The sequence below is a fragment of the Tachyglossus aculeatus genome, chromosome 2 (assembly GCF_015852505.1).
Source record: "Tachyglossus aculeatus isolate mTacAcu1 chromosome 2, mTacAcu1.pri, whole genome shotgun sequence".
Lineage (NCBI taxonomy): Eukaryota > Metazoa > Chordata > Mammalia > Monotremata > Tachyglossidae > Tachyglossus > Tachyglossus aculeatus.
The window spans coordinates 149,120,647-149,137,838 of NC_052067.1; the positions used below are offsets into that span (position 1 = coordinate 149,120,647).

Consider the following 17,192-nt stretch of genomic DNA (forward strand, 5'->3'; position numbering starts at 1 on the left):
TTGTTAAGTGCTTACTATGTGCCAGGTACTGTTCTAAATGCTGGAGTGGATACAAGACAATCAGGTTGGACACAGTTTCTGTACTGCATGGCGCTCACAGTCTAGGTAGGAAGGAGCAGGATTTAACCTCCACTTTTTAGATGAGGAAAGTGAGGCACGGATAAGTTAAGTGATGGGAAGATGAGGGTATAGGTGGCAGACATGTGAGGATAGTAGAAGAGGTCAGCATCTTCGGGAAAGGAGACAGCAGAACACAAGTCAGCTGTCCCTAGCTAACCCAGGAGACTGAGGCACCTGGCTTCACTCGACCACGAGGACCTGTGACAGTCACTCGAGCTACCCCCGCACCCACACACTAATTCTGGTATTTGTTAAGAGCATACTTTATGCCAAGCACCGTACGGCGCACTGGGGGCAGATATACAAGACAATCAGTATCATCGCTGTCCCCTAAAGAGCTCGCAGTCTAAAAGGGAAGGAGAACAGGTGATTAATCCCTGTTTTACAGATCGGGAAACCCACGCACAGAGAAGTTAAATGACTTACCCAAGGTCACGCAGCAGGCGGATGAGGAGCCGGAATTAGAAACCAGGACTTCTGATTCCCAGATCCATGCTTTTTCCACTGGGGTGCACGATTTTTTTCCCAGTATCAGTGAAACAGAGGTCAGGTTGTTTCCAGCACAAGGGAGTGGACAACAATGCTGGAGGTGCCTGAGAGGTCAAAGGAGGATTTGGACAGGTCCACTAGACTTTAATAATAATAATAAAGGTATCGATTGCTATGTGTCGAACACTGTACTAAGCGCTGGGGTAGATACAAGAAGCAGCATAGAGGGGTAGAGAAGCAGCGTGGCTCAGTGGAAAGAGCCCGGGCTTTGGAGTCAGAGGTCACGGGTTCGAATCCCAGCTCCTCCACATGTCTGCTGTGTGACCTTGGGCAAGTCACTTCACTTCTCTGAGCCTCAGTTACCTCTTCTGTAAAATGGGGATTGACTGTGAGCCCCACATGGGGCAACCTGATCGTGTGATATCCAGCGCTTAGAACAGTGCCTTGCACATAGTAAGCGCTTAATAAATGCATTATTATTATTATTATACAAGATAATCAGGTCCCACGTGGGACTCACATTCTAAATAGGAGGGAGCACAGGTATTCAATCCTCATTTTTCAGACGAGGGAATTGAGGCACAGAGAAATGAAGTGAGTTGCCCAGTCACACGGCAGGTAAGTTGCGGAGCTGGAATCGAACCCAGGTCCTCAGACCCCTAAGCCCGTGCTCTTTCCACTAAGCCACGCTGTTCCAGGAAATCATTTGGTGACACTGGTGAGTGGGGTGACGGGGGCAAAAAACGAAGGCAGCAGAAGTGAAGGCATCAGGTGTCTATGACCTGATAGAGGAGGCTGGACAGGAATGGGAGCAGGTAATCAGGAAATGATATAACTGGACAGTGTGCTGGAGCCCAGAGGCGGCTTTTTCAGTATGAGAGAGACTTGAATATGTCTGGATTTAAGTATTTCACCCAACCCCACCCTCTTGGACTACATGCACTGAGGGCACAGGGATCACGTCTGCTCATTTTTTCAGCTCCTGCAAAGGCCAAGGTACAGGACACTATCGCATGACCGCATACAACTGGCAATACCACACTAGTGCCCAATCCCTGCCCCAAAAGAACAGGAGACCTCTCCAGCACACACGATAAAACTCTTAAAACATTCTTCCTTTTATTAGCCCAATGAAGGTTTTGGTGGTGATGGGACAGAGGGGATGGGAGGGGGGCAGTGTGAGGGGAATTAAGGGGGACGGGACAGGGGGAGAAAGGTGGAAAGGATTTAGGCCATGGGGAAAATACCCCTACTGATAGTACAGCTCTAAATTCATGCCATCATGGATTTCGTAGTCTCCCAAAGTAACGTGATTCTTGAAGATGGTATACCATTTCTTGAGAACGATTTTGTCCCAGCGGGTGCCGGTCTGGGCTGCAATCAGCTTTTTCAGGTCACAGATTGTGTCGTCTGAGTTGCACTTGACGCGGACCTTCTTGCCCAGCCTATCGTTGCACACCACCTCGATCATGGTGCCTGCTGCTCAAGACGCTGCCGCGGCTCCTGCCTGCCGCCCGACTGGCTGCCTGTCGAAAGAGGAAACCACCTCACAAGTTGCTCAGACGAGAAGAAAACCAACCTTTGAGGACCCCCCACCCGTGATGGGGTCTAATCTGCACACGCTCCACGAGGACGGAGCCAACCCCAGGGGAAGACTGGGAAAAGAGGAGGGAGTTAGTGAAATGGGGAGAAGCAGCCCCACAAGCATTTTAAGGACACTCCCCCTTTTAGACTGTGAGCCCACTGCTGGGTAGGGACTGTCTCTATACGTTACCAACTTGTACTTCCCAAGCGCTTAGTACAGTGCTCTGCACACAGTAAGCGCTCAATAAATACAATTGATGATGATGATGATGATGACACTGGGCCTGAGTGATCAAGTTGGCAAGAGAAGAGGTTCTCCAGGTTGGAATCCAAAGGCTAGGATCCTTGGGGAGATGATGATGATAATTTGTTAAGTGCTTACCAGCGCTTAGAACAGTGCTTCACACAGAGTAAGCGCTTAACAAATGCTATTACTATTATTATTATTATTATCATGCACCAAGCACTGTTCTAAATGCTGACGCGGATACAGGCTAATCAGGTTGGACACAGTCCCCGTCCCACATGGGGCTCAGATGAGGGAACTGAGGCACGGAGAAATGAAGCAACTTGCTCAAAGCCACACAGCAGACAAGTGGCAGAGCTGGGATTAGAAGCCATGACCTTCGAACTCCCAGGCCCATGCTCTATCCGCTAGGCCATTCTGCTTCCCACCCCAGAGTGCCAGGGTAGGGGGGAAGGCGTCATACAGATTGGCAGCAGTTTCCCGCTGGTCAGAAATGGAACTTTTCCTCTCCCACAAATCCTTTTGGGGAAAATCCTTATGGACTGAAGCCAGTGAGGGCTGATCAGAGACCCTCTGAGTCACGTCAAATGATACTTAATTTGCTCTTTTTTTAAACAACTAAGGAAACCAGGAGGTGAACTTAAGACGGTGAGCCGCACACGGACAGGTCCTCTGTCCAACCTGATTAACTTGTATGGACGCCAGCACATAGAACAGTGCACGACACTTAGTAAGCAGGTAATAAAAGCCAGTATTGAGTAGAGGAACTCCTCCGCCTTTCTCTCTCTGCATAGGCCACATGACAATTTCCCACTAATTTAAAAGTAGGAAGATTATTTATTAAGTGCTTACTATGTGCAGAGCACTGTACTAAGCACCTGGAGAGATGCACAGGTGGAAAGCAAGTCCATCTTCAGAAAAGACACTTCTACATTAAGATTACCTCATACATTTTACCTGACAATTTCAATGTTTGCTATTTTACAAATTTTAACTTAACCACAAACACACATTAAAACCTCTACAGATATTAGCTCAGACTTTGCCCCACTTCAATGAACTTGCTCTTGATCAGCTTAGTGGCTTCCCTAATGCTACAGTGAACTCTATATTGCCTCCTTCCCTGCCAGGGCCCATCCCAAACTGGACCAACGGCTGGCATCGTCACCCAGAACCACAAACTGATGGGGCCAGTGGTTTTACAATCTCATCCACAAAACTAAGTGAATGAAGGTTCTCTTAATGTGTTGTGTGAGACAGTGAGTGAGAGAGAGACAGAGAGAGAGAAAGAGACTATCTACGCCCAGCACAAATATGTGACAAACCTACAGGTATATAAGAGATGTATGGGAAAGTCGTCCTAATCCAAAAGCCTCTGAAAAGGATGTCTCCATAATTGAATGAGAAGATAGCACATTGATTAGGCAAGGGTGAGCGGATGGATTTCCTTTTAGTACCGACTCCTCTTACCCTGACCTAATATTCCACAAGATGAAGTGGAATTGGGTCCCTTGGGGCCCCTCTCTCTGTCCTTTTCTCCCCTTGCTCCCCCCCACCCCATGATCTAGTACTAAACTAGATTAGTGGGCAGGGGTGGGTAGACAAGCGCTTAGTACAGTGCTAAGCGCTTAGTACAGTGCTCTGCACACAGTAAGCACTCAATAAATACGATTGATGATGACAAGGTTTCCCCAGTCTCACCCAGATCCCTCATTAAGTAAAATGACTGTGGAGGCCAAGTGGGTGACATACTGGGGTGAAACCTAGTCTGAAAGAAGCCGATAAGTTCTATTAATAAGATATAAAAAAATCCTGGATAATGAGCAGGCCCACCCCCTAAAACATAGTGGGGTAGGGTCTAGTTTTAATCATAATAATTGTATTTATTGAGAGCTTAATGTGTGCAGAGCTTTGTACTAAGTGCTTGGGAGAGTATACCACGACAATTTAGCACACATATTCCCTGCTTACAATGAGTTTATGATCTAGAGGAGTAAACGATGAAGACTGTAAAGCATATAAATATATCCCTGATTGGGGAACATGGAGGAATTCTTTGGGAGGGAATTACCAGTCTGTTGTCTGCTGCTGGTCTTATTAATAAACTAGATGTTCTGCACCAGATCTGAGTCAGTAGTGAGTGACCTTGTGACCCCATAGAGAATCCGGGATCTTTCTCTAGTGGGTTAATTACCACAGGGGCTGGTGCTACCTTAGAAGCTTTGGGACTTGAAGGTTGGGATATTTAGGGCAAACCACCATTGCAAGGTCTTTGCTGCTCACAACTGGTGCTCTCCTAAAGACACAAACTCTCTCATCAATTCTTTGAAATCCAGGTTACTACAACTTACTTTCTCTCTAGACTGTAAGCTCGAAGTGGGCAGGGGACGTTTCTGCTAACTCTGTTGTATTGTACTCTTCCAAGAAGTTATTCAGTGCCCTGCACATAGTAAGTGTTCAATAAATACCACTGACTGATTTATTGGTTCAAGGACAATTTTCAATCTAGATGTAGAGACCTCAGGAAATAGCGTATAACTGCATTTAAATAGTGCCAGGTGTAAATGATTCAATGCACAAGATCCACTGAAAAGATAGAACAGTTACGGCAAATTGGCTTGATTTCATTTCTCCTTATTCTTTTTTTGAGAAGCAAAATATAAAATAAAGCACAGCGCTTATCTTTGAAGAATTTCACTTAGCATGATGGTATGTTGAATTAAAAAATGGTGCCTAGTGTTTTAGGAGAATTATGACCTTCCTTGAAACCATCTTCAAGAAACTTATCTACATTAGTCTTCTTGACGGCTGGCATATCTGTCAGTTGATGATGATCAAAATTTCACAAAAGAGACACAACATAATGAAACTGGTAATTCTGAATTCAGAAAGAACCATGCACACTTAGTACATAAGGAAAATGACTAATTTCCCTAGCATCTGGAGAAGCTGCCATGAATCTTATACTAGGAAGTGAACATTTTAATTTAGGATGAAAGATAATGCCCCAAAGGACAGCTATGCAGCCTTACGCTCCCCAAATGAAAATGGCTGAAAATCTTCAGAGTGAAATATATGAACTGATTTGCTTATGTGACTCCTAAAAGCAATTCTGAAAAACTCATAAGGGACTAAGTGGTTACTCAGGGGAAAACTACTATTGAACATAGTGCAAAGTGTCTCACCTGAAAGAAGCATTAAAAGTTAAAACAAGCTTATTGCTTAATGAACTTCAGTTCCATGCCAAGGGCCAATATGACTTGAAAAAAGGGTGAATAAAACTACACTTTTAAATCTGAGCAGTATGGACTGCATTTACAGGGAGATTGCAATTAACAGAGTTGATAGATTCCCTGCCCACAAAGGGTTCACAGTCTAGAAGGGAAGACAGGCATTAATCTGAATTACAGTTACTTACATAAGGGCTGTGGGTTACAAGAGGGTGGGGTGAATAAAGAAAGGAAAGAAAGCATGTGGATCACAGAAGGGAGGAGCAGAGAAAATGAGAGTTTAGTTGGGGAAGGCCTCTTGGAGTTGTGATTTTAATGAGGCTTTGAAAGTGAGAAGAGCGATGGTTTACAAGATATGAAATGGCAGGGGCAGTTCCAGGCCCAAGGCGTGAAGAAGCAGCATGGCCTAGTGGAAAGAGCACAGGCCTGGGAGTTGGAGGACATATGTCTAATCCTGGGTCTGCCAAATGCTTGCTATGTGACCCTTGGGCAAATCACTTAAATTTTCCATGCATCAGTAGACTGTGAGTCCTATGTGGGACAGGGATTGTGCCCAAGCTAATTCACTTGTTTCTACCCAGCACTCAGAACTGTCTGTCACACAGTAAGCGCTTAACACAGTAAAAACAACGGTTGGTGTCTAGATAAATGAGACTAATTCACAGTGAGTAAATTGGCACTATAGGAGCGAAGTGAGCATGCTGGGTTGTAGTAGGAAATCAGTTAGGGAAGCAGCGTGGTTTAGTGGGTAGAGCATGGGCCTGGGGGTCAAAGGGACCTGGGTTCTAATCCAGGTGTGATCCTAAGAGCGGCCACCCATTCAAGACAATGATAATAATAGTACCATTTGTTAAGAGCTTACTGGTTCTAATCCTGACTCTGCCACATGACAATGATAATTAATAATAATTATGGCATTTGTTAAGCACTTACTGTGTGCCAAGCACTGTTCTAAGTGCTGGGGTAGGTACAAGGTAATCAGGTTGTCCCATGTGGGGCTCACAGCCTTAATCCCCATTTTCCAGATGAGGTCACAGAGGCACAGAGAAGTGAACTGGCTTGCCCTAGGTCGCACAGCAGATAAGTGGCGGAGCTGGGATTAAAACCCATGTTCTCAGACTCCCAAGCCCGTGCACTTTCCATGAGGCCACGCTGCTTCTCTGTCTGCTGTGTGATGGTGGGCAAGTTACTTCACTTCTCTGCGCCACAGTTACCTCAGCTGTAAAATGGGGATTAACACTGTGAGCCCCATATGGGACAGGGACTGTGTCCAACCTGATTAACTTGTATCTATCCCAACGCTTAAAACAGTGGTTGGCATACAGTAAGCACCTAACAAGTACCCTAATTATTACAGGAGGGGGCAAGGTAATTGAGTGCTTTAAAGCCAATGGTTAAGGAGTTTCTGTTTGAAGCAGAGATTAATGGGCAACTATGGACTAAATGGTTTAGTAGAAAAATGATCTGGGCAGTAGAGTGAAGTATGGACTGGAGTGGGGAGACAGGAGGCAGGAAGGCCAGAAAGGAGGCTGATGCAGTAATCAAGGCAGGACAGGATAAGTGCTTGGAGCAATGTAGAAGTAATTTGGATGGAAAGCAAAGAGGGCAGATTTTGGCAATATTGAACTGACAGGATTTGGTGACAGATTGAGTATGTAGGTTGAATGAGAGATGAGTCAAGGATATTGCCACGGTTACAGGCTTGTTAGACAGGGAGGATGACAGAGCTATCTACAATGATGGGAAAGTCAGGAGGACAGGGTTTGGGTGGGAAGATGAGTTCTATTTTGGTCATGTTAAATCTGAGGTGTCAGTAGGACATCCAAGAAGAGATGTTCTGAAGGCAGGAAGAAATATGAGACTGCAGATTCATTCATTCATTCAATCGTATTTAATGAGCACTTACTGTGTGCACAGCACTGTACTAAGCGCTTGGGAAGTACAAGTTGGCAACATATAGAGATGGTCCCTACCCAACAACGGGCTCGCAGTCTAGAAAGGGGAGACAGACAACAAAACAAAACATGTAGACAGGTGTCAAGTCATCAGAACAAATAGAATTAAAGCTAAATGCACATCATTAACAAAATAAATAGAATAGTAGATATGTACAAGTAAAATAGAGTGATAAATCTGTACAAACATATATACAGGTGCTATGGGGAGGGGAAGGAGGTAGGGCAGGGGGATAGGGAGGAGGAGAGGAAAAAGGAGGCTCAGTCTGAGAACAGATCAGGGCTTGAGATGTAGATTTGGAAATCACCTGCATAGCGATGCTGGTTGAAGTTATGGGAGTGAATGAGTTCTAAGCAGTATGGCCTAGTGAAAAAAGCATGGGCCTAGAAATCAGAGGACTTGGATTCTAATCCCAGCTCCACCATTTGCCTAGGTGACCTTGGGTAAGTCATTTAACTTCTCTTCAAAACCAGTCCTCCCTCCTACTTAGATTGTGAGTCCCTTGTGGGACAGGGACTGTGTCTGACGATTATCTTGTACCTTTCCCAGCACTTAAAACAGTGCCTGACACATAGTAAGTGCTTAACAAATACCACTATTATTATTAAGAGCGTGGATGTAAATGGATAATAGAAGGGGATCCAGAACTGAGCCTTGAGGGACTCCCACAGTTAGGGGGTGGGAGACAGAGGAGAAGCCCACAAAAGAGACTGAGAAGGAGCAGCCAAAGAGAGAGGAGGGAAACCAGGAGAGGACAGTGTCAGTGAAGTCACGATTGGATAATGTTTCTAGAAGAGGGTGGTCTACAGTGTCAAAGGCAGCTGATAGATCGAGGAGGATTAGGATGGAGGAGAGACCTTTGGATGCATGTCCCTCGCTACTTCTCTGCAGTATATTTCCTCTTGCCTTCAAGGCATTTCTAGTTGGATGTCCCACTGACACCTCAAACTTAACATGTCCAAAACAGGACTCCTCTTACTCCCACCCAAATCCTGTCCCCCCGCTGACTTTCCCATCACTGTAGACAGCACCACCATCCTCTCTGTCTCACAAGCACGTAACCTTGGTCTTATCCTTGTCTCAGCTCTCTCATTCAACTCAGCTATATAATCTGCTACCAAATCCTGTCAGTTCAACTTTGGCATCATCATTAAAATCCACCCTTTCCTCTCCATCCAAACTGCTACCACATTAATATAGTCACTCATCCTATCCAGCCTAGATTACTGTATCAGCCTCCTTGCTGACCTCTCGGTCTCCTGTCTCTCCCCACTCCGGTCCACACCTCACTCTGCTGCCTGGATCATCTGTCATTGCTTATTTGATATAAGCTTCCTTTAAAATTTTTAAACCCAACACAATAGTTAAAACAGTGAAACTAAGACTACATTTTATTCCCAGGTACAGAAGGGGATGATAAACAATTATGAATGAAAAAATAATGCCAAATATTGAGAAACTGAATTTTTTAACTTATTAAATACTGCAAGAATCCTGCATTAATTCAACTCATTCTCTGTATTTAGTACATCAATTTAACACCTTAACTGATCCCTTAAATAGAATTTGTAAAATTAAAAATTAATCTGATTAAATAAATGATGACTGTAAGCTCTTGCTTGAAAAAACATTGTTGATTTGTCTTCCATTCACCTTTCTTGAATCTGTTATATGAAATCAGGAACTGTAATGCATTCCTTCAGGTAGCTACATTTCTCAGTGAAGAGGAGATGCTACTCTGAGGAACAGCTGGATTCAAATACTTTGTTGCTACAAAAATAGTATATCTTAGGAAGCGAGGACATTTCACCCAAGCTTAATAAAATAAAAAATACATATTAAAATGAAAGAAATAAATCACCATACTTTTGTTTATAGAATCCCTGTCCTCTGATAAGATCAAAAAGCGCTTTGCAAAATCTCTCATTTATCAACAAAATTGCTGTATGACAAAGGAAGGTATGTTCTTCCCATTTAAACCAAATCTCCTGCTTGATGGAAGGAACTTTACATTGGAGAAACCTAGATTCCTTGCTTCTATAGCTTAAGTCCTGTGACGAGCTGTACGAGGTGACTGAGAAGAGGACGAGGGATGAGCAGATGATGAGAACATGATGAAAGAAAAGGGGTAATGTACATAAAATATTCCCTGCAGGAAAATCCTTCTGACACTCAAAAAAATAGTGTACTAATCTGCTTACTAGTTCATAACTGAATATATATGCATGCTGCTTTTAACTTATTGTTCATTCAAGCCATTTATTATTTATTCTCTATTTTAACACTAGTGGAATTATTCAGGAATTTATAACACAGTAAATATGAAGGATCACTTAATAAACCACAACTAAGCAGCAGGGAAGTGTGGCTATATTTGTGAGCACCTGGCTGGGGCAGGTGGCAAGCCTAAACTCGCTAATAAATCTCTCAGAATTCAAAACAAAAGACTTTGCCTTCTGCTGGATCAGAGTGGCAAGTGACTCACCTCACTTGAATTCTGTGTGACTAATTCTGAAACCTGTTTCCCCAGCAATTCTCTGTATTCCAAATTTTCATCTCTTCACAAGGAAAATGCTCACAAGAAAATGGCCACAGAAAGGGAGACTGGGAAAGATTTGGGGTAAATGAAGAGGAGGCTGTGCCATGATAAAATGAAAATTATGTTCAGAGGCAGAAGAAACTGGAAAGATGGATGGAACTCTGGTGCTTTGTAAAGAGCTACAGGATTATTTTTACTACCGATATATATTTTTTTGCCACTGACACAGTAGGGAGTAAATAGTCCCTATAACTATTAAAACTGATGTTGTCATTTCTTGACCTCTAGACCTTGAAGCCAGTTTTATTTGAGAGCCTTAAAATCCTTAGTACTTCAACTTAGGAATGTGTGAAATGCAAATATGAGCAGGTTATTTGTTCCAGGAAACAGGATCCTAACAACTTTCCATAATTTACTTAGAAGTCCATTTTTTTGTGTTTTTTTTCCTTTGGTATTTGTTAAGCACTTACTTTATGCCAGATACTGTACTAAGCATTTGGGTAGACACAAATTAATCAGGTTGGATACAATCCACATCCCACATGAGGCTTACAGTCTTAATCTCCATTTTACATACTAGGTAACTGAAGTATGAAGTAAGTAACTTGACCAAAGTTGCACAGCAGGCAAGTGGTGAACCCGGATTAGGTCTCTTTCTTTGGACAAAGTACTGTAGCAAGACCTTGGGAAAAGTACATGTCTAAATTACCCATGCAGTAATAACAATAATAATAATAATAATAACCATGGTATTTGTTAAGCACTTAATGATGTGCCAGGCACTGTACTAAGCAATGGGGTGGATGTAAGCAAATTGGGTTGGACGGAGTCCGTCCCATGAAGGGCTCATAATTTCAACCCCCATTTTACAGATGAGGCCCACAGAAGTGAAATGACTTGCCCAAGGCCACCCAGCAGACAAGTGGCAGAGCCGGGATTAGAAGCCAAGACCTGATTTAAAGGCCCATGCTCTATCCTTCCCGAGCTCTTAGTTTAGTACTCTGTCTAAAGATATCAACTGCAGCTACAACTTGACCTCTACCTCTCCTAGATATTATTTAAGGAGGAAAAAAAAGTTTGTGATGGGGACTGTGTTTTCATCCACTGGTCAAGTTATCAACTTTCCAGTTTCTTCTGCCTCTGAATATAATTTTCATCTTATCATCCTCCTCATTTCCCCCCAACTATTTCCCAGTTTCCCTTTCTCTGGACGTTTTCTTGTGAGCAGTTTCCATGTGAAGAGTTCAAAATTTAGAAGATGGAGAAGCGCTGGACTATTTATTGGATTATTAGGTAAGAGCTTTCCCATAAGGGGATCAAGAACTCTAAAAGAACAGGTCAGGTTTGGAATGGTTAAGTGCATATCTTACTGAGTGGACATTGGGCTACCCCTAGGACATTCATTCAATTACATTTACTGAGCGCTTACTGTGTACAGAGCACTGTAAGAAGCGCTTGTTGCTGATGAGGCACAGCAGCATTACTCAGCAACATACTGAGGGCCTGAGCAGCCAGATTTGGGACCTACTGCTCACCCACAAATGGAAAAGAGGCTACAGAGAGGCTACACTGGCTGACTCCCCAGCCTCAAAAATGACTCACTTGGGAACTCTGCCTGGTGAATTTTCATCTTGGGGTGCACTAACAGTACAAGGGTACCCAGCACAGGAGGAGGGTGCGTCAATCTTACATCAATCTTTTCAGCCACACTTGTATTCCTGGATAGACCTTTATGATCAGCAGTAGCGTCTTTGGATATGAAGGCCAGAAAAATAATATTTACTGGACAAATGAGCATAGGTCAGCATAGCTACGCCATTCTTCCTTTCATGAACCCACTCCTAACCAGCCTCACTTCTTTTTCTACAGTTTCCACACATTTTATCGTGAGGTCCTTAGGCAATTTGTTTCCTCCGCCCTCCTGTGCGCACCACCATGTGAGCACGATTCTGACTGAATATAAACTAGTATAGAACTGCACATTCTCTTCCTCTAGGGATGTATTTCTGCAGGGAGTAGGCGTAAGAATCTATACAGGAATTTTTGAGCAAAGCGATGACTCAAAGTCTCTGGGTCATTTTCAATGAAGGCATTGTAAGAGAGTCACGGCTTTGTCTGTGAGGCACTTGGACCTCAGGGTTAGCTTAGAGAGATAACAAAACTTGGTCTAAGGGATAAATAGGAAGCTAGCAGTCTGAATTCAGAAGGCATTAAGAAGGAAAGACACAGAAATAAGCACGGATAAATAATTCTACAGAGTCACCCCCAAGGACTGAAACCGAGGGACTGAAGAAGCAGTAACAAAGAACCAATCCCTTCTGAGGTCCAGTGGCTACAGAACACTGCTCTGTAAATCAGGAAGCTTGGGTTTGAGACCCAATTCTGCCTAGGGTTGCCCATCACAGATGACGATAGCACACACGAATTTGACAATGTGCTTCTCTCTTGCCTATCTCCTTGTTCGTTGCATTCCACAGACTGTAGGCCGGACATGGGCAGGGAATGTGTCTACCAACTGCTGTATTCTCCCGAGCGCTTAGTACAGTGCTTTAGACACAGTAAGCGCTCCATAAATACAATGGATTGATTGATCGATCCATACCCCAAAGGGAGTACGAATGGCACTGCCCCAGGCCACAAACAGCATAATCTTTCCTTGGCACACAACCTCAGCTGTGAAGTTTCTAACTTGGCTCATCTGTGTCTCTGGATGAAAGAGTCCAACATTAACAAAGACCCAGACGTAGGCCTCCGAGTCTGGTTAACTGCACGAATGTAACTAAGTCTGCAGAAGGGGTGTTTGGATGAGTGGTGGTTTAGCATTTCACAAAGAGAAAATTTCTAGATCAGTAGCTCCTCGAGACAAATACCTCGTATGTGCCACACAGCACCAGGTGGTCACTCCGTAAAAGCAGGGGATGGTATTGATGAAAATAAAGCAATCACTGGATGCCAGCTGGACTTGTGAGGGCAGAGGAAGCAACCAGTCGATGGAATTTATTGAGTGCTATAAAAGCTCCTTCAGAGCATATTCAGCCTGACACCAAATCCTGTCAGTTCTACCTTCATAACATCTCTAAAATCCACCCCTTTCTCTATGAAAATTACCACTATGCTGATTCAAGAACTCATCTCCTTTTCTAGACTGTAAACTTGTTGTGGACAGGGAACACGTCCACCACCTCTGCTCTACTGTACTCTCCCAAGTGCTTACTACAGTGCCCAGCACATAGGAAGTGGTCAATAGATACGATTGACTGACATCCTATCCTGCCTTGACTGCTGCATCAGTCTCCTCGCTGACCTCCCTGCCTCCCATCTCTCCCCTTTCCAGTCTGTACTTCACTCTGCTGCCTGCATCATTTTTCTAAAATAACAAAACAACAAAAAACCCCCACATTCAGTCCAAAAAACCTTTCCTCCCCCAAACCACAAATGGCATGAGTGGAAATCCCGGAGCTGGAGTCCAGCTGAGTTTGGTTGCTACTGGCAGGCGGTACTGGTCTGATAGTCCTGGTCCCCGTGAGCTTCTAAGGTCCATGTGCATATTCCCACATGGGTGTCAATACTCCTCTGCTGCTGGGCCACAGCCCCTGAATATGGACACCTTGGGAGTCGTTCCACCCCCTGCCCTCCAACTCTGAACCTCATAGTTTCAATCCTTTACTCCATAAAGGAATGCTGCTGTTTACTTCAGGTACTTCTGGAACTTTTAGGCTCAAGAGCAACTCTGGAAACATCACGAGAAGGGTGGAGAGCCTGAGACCTGGCCACTATTTGGTTTTATAAAAGCTGCTGCTTGGAGCAACACATTAAGAAAGAACGAATAGTACTGGATGGCCTTCTGTCTTTTCTAGCTCCTTTCTTCCCGTTTGTGACTTTATCTAATCTGAACCTCAATCTCGGAGGTATGGCCCCAACCCTTCTACATGAATACAGGTCAGTGGCTTTTCAAAATTTTTGTTGACTTTCTAAATACTTGCGTGTGGTTTACTTTGGGATTCAAAGTCCTGTTGAGAGGTTCTCTCGTCCAGTGGATTGAACATTTATTTTAAAATTACAATAAAAATACTAGTAGCCCTGTGTGGGGCTTTGTCATTTCCCACACAGTTTCACCTGGATGCCTTCCCCAGAGCTCATGCCCCAGGGAACTGCATCACCTGCTGGCCCTCTCATCCTGAACACATCAGTTACCCTTCCATTGAAAAAAAAAGAATCACTATAACACTAGCTTTGATGCTAGAAGGAGTATTATGACACTGCTTCCTTAGGTGAGACGTACAATGCCTTGCAAAATGAAGCTTCAGTTTGAGGAAAAGAGGTTGTTGAGATTTGCCAGAGTGGGGCACCTCACAGGATTTAAATGTTGGGGATCCTGAAATTGCACCATTTTTCAAAAAATGGTAGTTGTTAAGCACTTACTATGTGCCAGGCACTGTACTACTGCGCTTACACTGGGGTAGATATAAGTTAATCAGATTGGATACAGTCCATGTTCGACATGGTCTCACAGTCCTAATCCCCGTATTACAGATGACGTAACTGAGGCACAGAGAAGCTAAGTGACTCACCAAAGGCCACACAATGGACAAGTGACAAAGCTGGGTTTGGTATCCAGGTCTTTCTGACTCCCAGTCCCCTGCTCTAACCAACTAGGTCACACTTCTTCTCAGTTTTACGTTCATTTTTTACAAAAATCAATCAATGATATTTACTAATTACTGTGGTGCAGAGCACTGTACTAAGCACTTGGGAGAGTACAATACTATATAATTGGCAGAACCACACTGAATTTACAGTCTAAATCAGACCGGTTTATTAATAATAATAATAATAATTGCATTTGCTAAGTGCTTAGAGAAGCAGCGTGGCTCAGTGGAAAGAGCGCAGGCTTGGGAGTCAGAGGTCATGGGTTCAAATCCCGCCTCCCCCACATGTCTGCTGTGTGACCTTGGGCAAGTCACTTCACTTCTCTGTGCCTCAGTTCCCTCATCTGTAAAATGGGGATTTAGACTGTGAGCCCACTGTTGGGTAGGGACTGTCTCTATATGTTGGCAATTTGTACTTCCCAAGCGCTTAGTACAGTGCTCTGCACATAGTAAGTGCTCAATAAATACGATTGATTGATGATGATGACAACCTCATCTCCTTGTGTTCCCCCCAGCACTTAGAACAGTGCTTTGCACATAGTAAGCGCTTAACAAATACCAACATTATTATTATTGTTATTACTATTACTATGTGCCAGGCACTATACTAAGCATTGGGGTGGATAAAAGCAAATCCAGTTGGACATAGTCCCCTGTCCCACGTGGGGCTCACAGTCTAAATCCCCATTTTACAGATGAGGTCACTGAGGTACAGAGTAGTGAAGTGACTTGCCCAAGTTCACACAGCAGACAAGTGGTGAAGCCGGATTAGAACCCATGACTTTCTGACTCCCAAACCTAGGCTCAATCCACCACCCCAAGCAGCTTTAGCTATGTTTTCATGTTTTTCTAACCTAAGTGGTGATCTAAAAATCTGTGTTTCTAAAATAAGAATTCTATTTATTCATGGGCCATATGTGTTTTACAATCAACTAGAAACAATGAAGCCTTGCACAATAGGAAATGTATTTTGAACAGAAGTAACCAGTTTAATCTGCTCTATTAAAATGTTCACACCCTTATCAAAGTAATCATGCACTGCAGTTGCTAAATTGCTCCAAGCCTATTATTTTGTACCTATTCATATTAATCCAGTTTTAGATTAAAAGACAAAATAAGGTCTGTTTTTGAACTGCTCAATGCACATTTCCTGATTTGCTAACACTATTTTCAAAGGCCTTCCAAGAGCAATCTTTTCTAAATTAAAGGATGTTTGAAACGATCTAGAAAACAATGTTCTAGAAAACAATGTTTTAAGACAAATGGGATTATTTTACAGTGGGATACTGATGACTACAATGTACCTGTAGAGGGTGAAGAAAATTGTTCATGTTTTTATGCTTTCCAAAGAATGACGTAAAAATGGAAATAAATGCAAATAAAATATTGGCCCTCCCTGAATAGGACAAACTTAAAGAAAAAAATATGGAATTGTATATACATAGCCCATGAGTAAAAGAGCACATCAGGAAATCATCCTAACTAGAGTGGAAACAGCATGGGCTGCGGAATCAGAGAACCTGGGTTCCAATCCCAGCTCTGCCAACTCACCTGCTGTGTGACTTTGGGGATGTCATTATTTAACTTCTCTGGGCCTCAGTTCTGTCATCTGCAAAATGGGCCACTCAATAACTGTTCTCCCTTTACCTCAGACAGTAAACCCCATGCAGGACCCGATTATCTCGTATTGATGCCAGCATTTAGTACAGTGCCTGTACTAAAGAACGAGAAACAGGTTAGCAATAATTCTCCTTCAATATGGATAGGCAACTCAGGTGCCTTCACAATGCCCTCTAGGATTTTTAAATACAAGACCCTACTCCCAGGTCTCATTCCACAGAGCTCTTCACTGGAATAATGAAGTGGACCGTTACATTTGGGGGCAAGAAACCACTGAATGCTGTTATTTTCACACTATTCAGTTTTTCCCATAACGGTGCTACTCCCAGTTTTGCTCTCCTAGAAAAGACCAAAAACCATGTTCTCTGTTGAAGCAAAACTACCAGACATCAATGAAGTGGGGAAAGAATCAGTGGTGAAATATTTGTTGTTCCCATTCCCTTGTGTTAAATGAGCTGTCCCCAAATAACACAGTTGGGTAATACTAGAGAGATCTTTACCAGTCTTCAACCTCCTTCTTTCTGCCCATGACAAAAATTAAATTAAATATAAATACAGTTTTGCCCTTGGCATCTTCACTTTACCAGTATTGAAGCATTCCTTTTTTCTGAGCACTTGATTGTACAAGCTCTAAGGGCTTGCTTCACCTTCCTCTTAAGGCCATGAGAACCTGCTTCCTTCCTCTTCTTGGGGAGAAGAGGGGAGGTGTGTTAATTGATTGTAATAAGGGTTGGCAGTTCTATGGCCAGCTGAAGAGA

General features: G+C 43.4%; 1 protein-coding gene across 1 annotated transcript in view; it reads right to left on the reverse strand.

The window, feature by feature from the left end:
• Nucleotides 1-1,703: 1,703 nt before the first annotated feature.
• Nucleotides 1,704-17,192, reverse strand: part of LOC119949031 (ubiquitin-like protein 5) — a 36,963-nt gene continuing 21,474 nt past the window's right edge. The window contains exon 2 of the mRNA XM_038770545.1: nt 1,704-2,135. Coding sequence (XP_038626473.1) covers nt 1,859-2,080 — 222 coding nt within the window. The 5' untranslated portion in view covers nt 2,081-2,135 and the 3' untranslated portion in view covers nt 1,704-1,858. The remainder of the gene's footprint in view (nt 2,136-17,192) is intronic.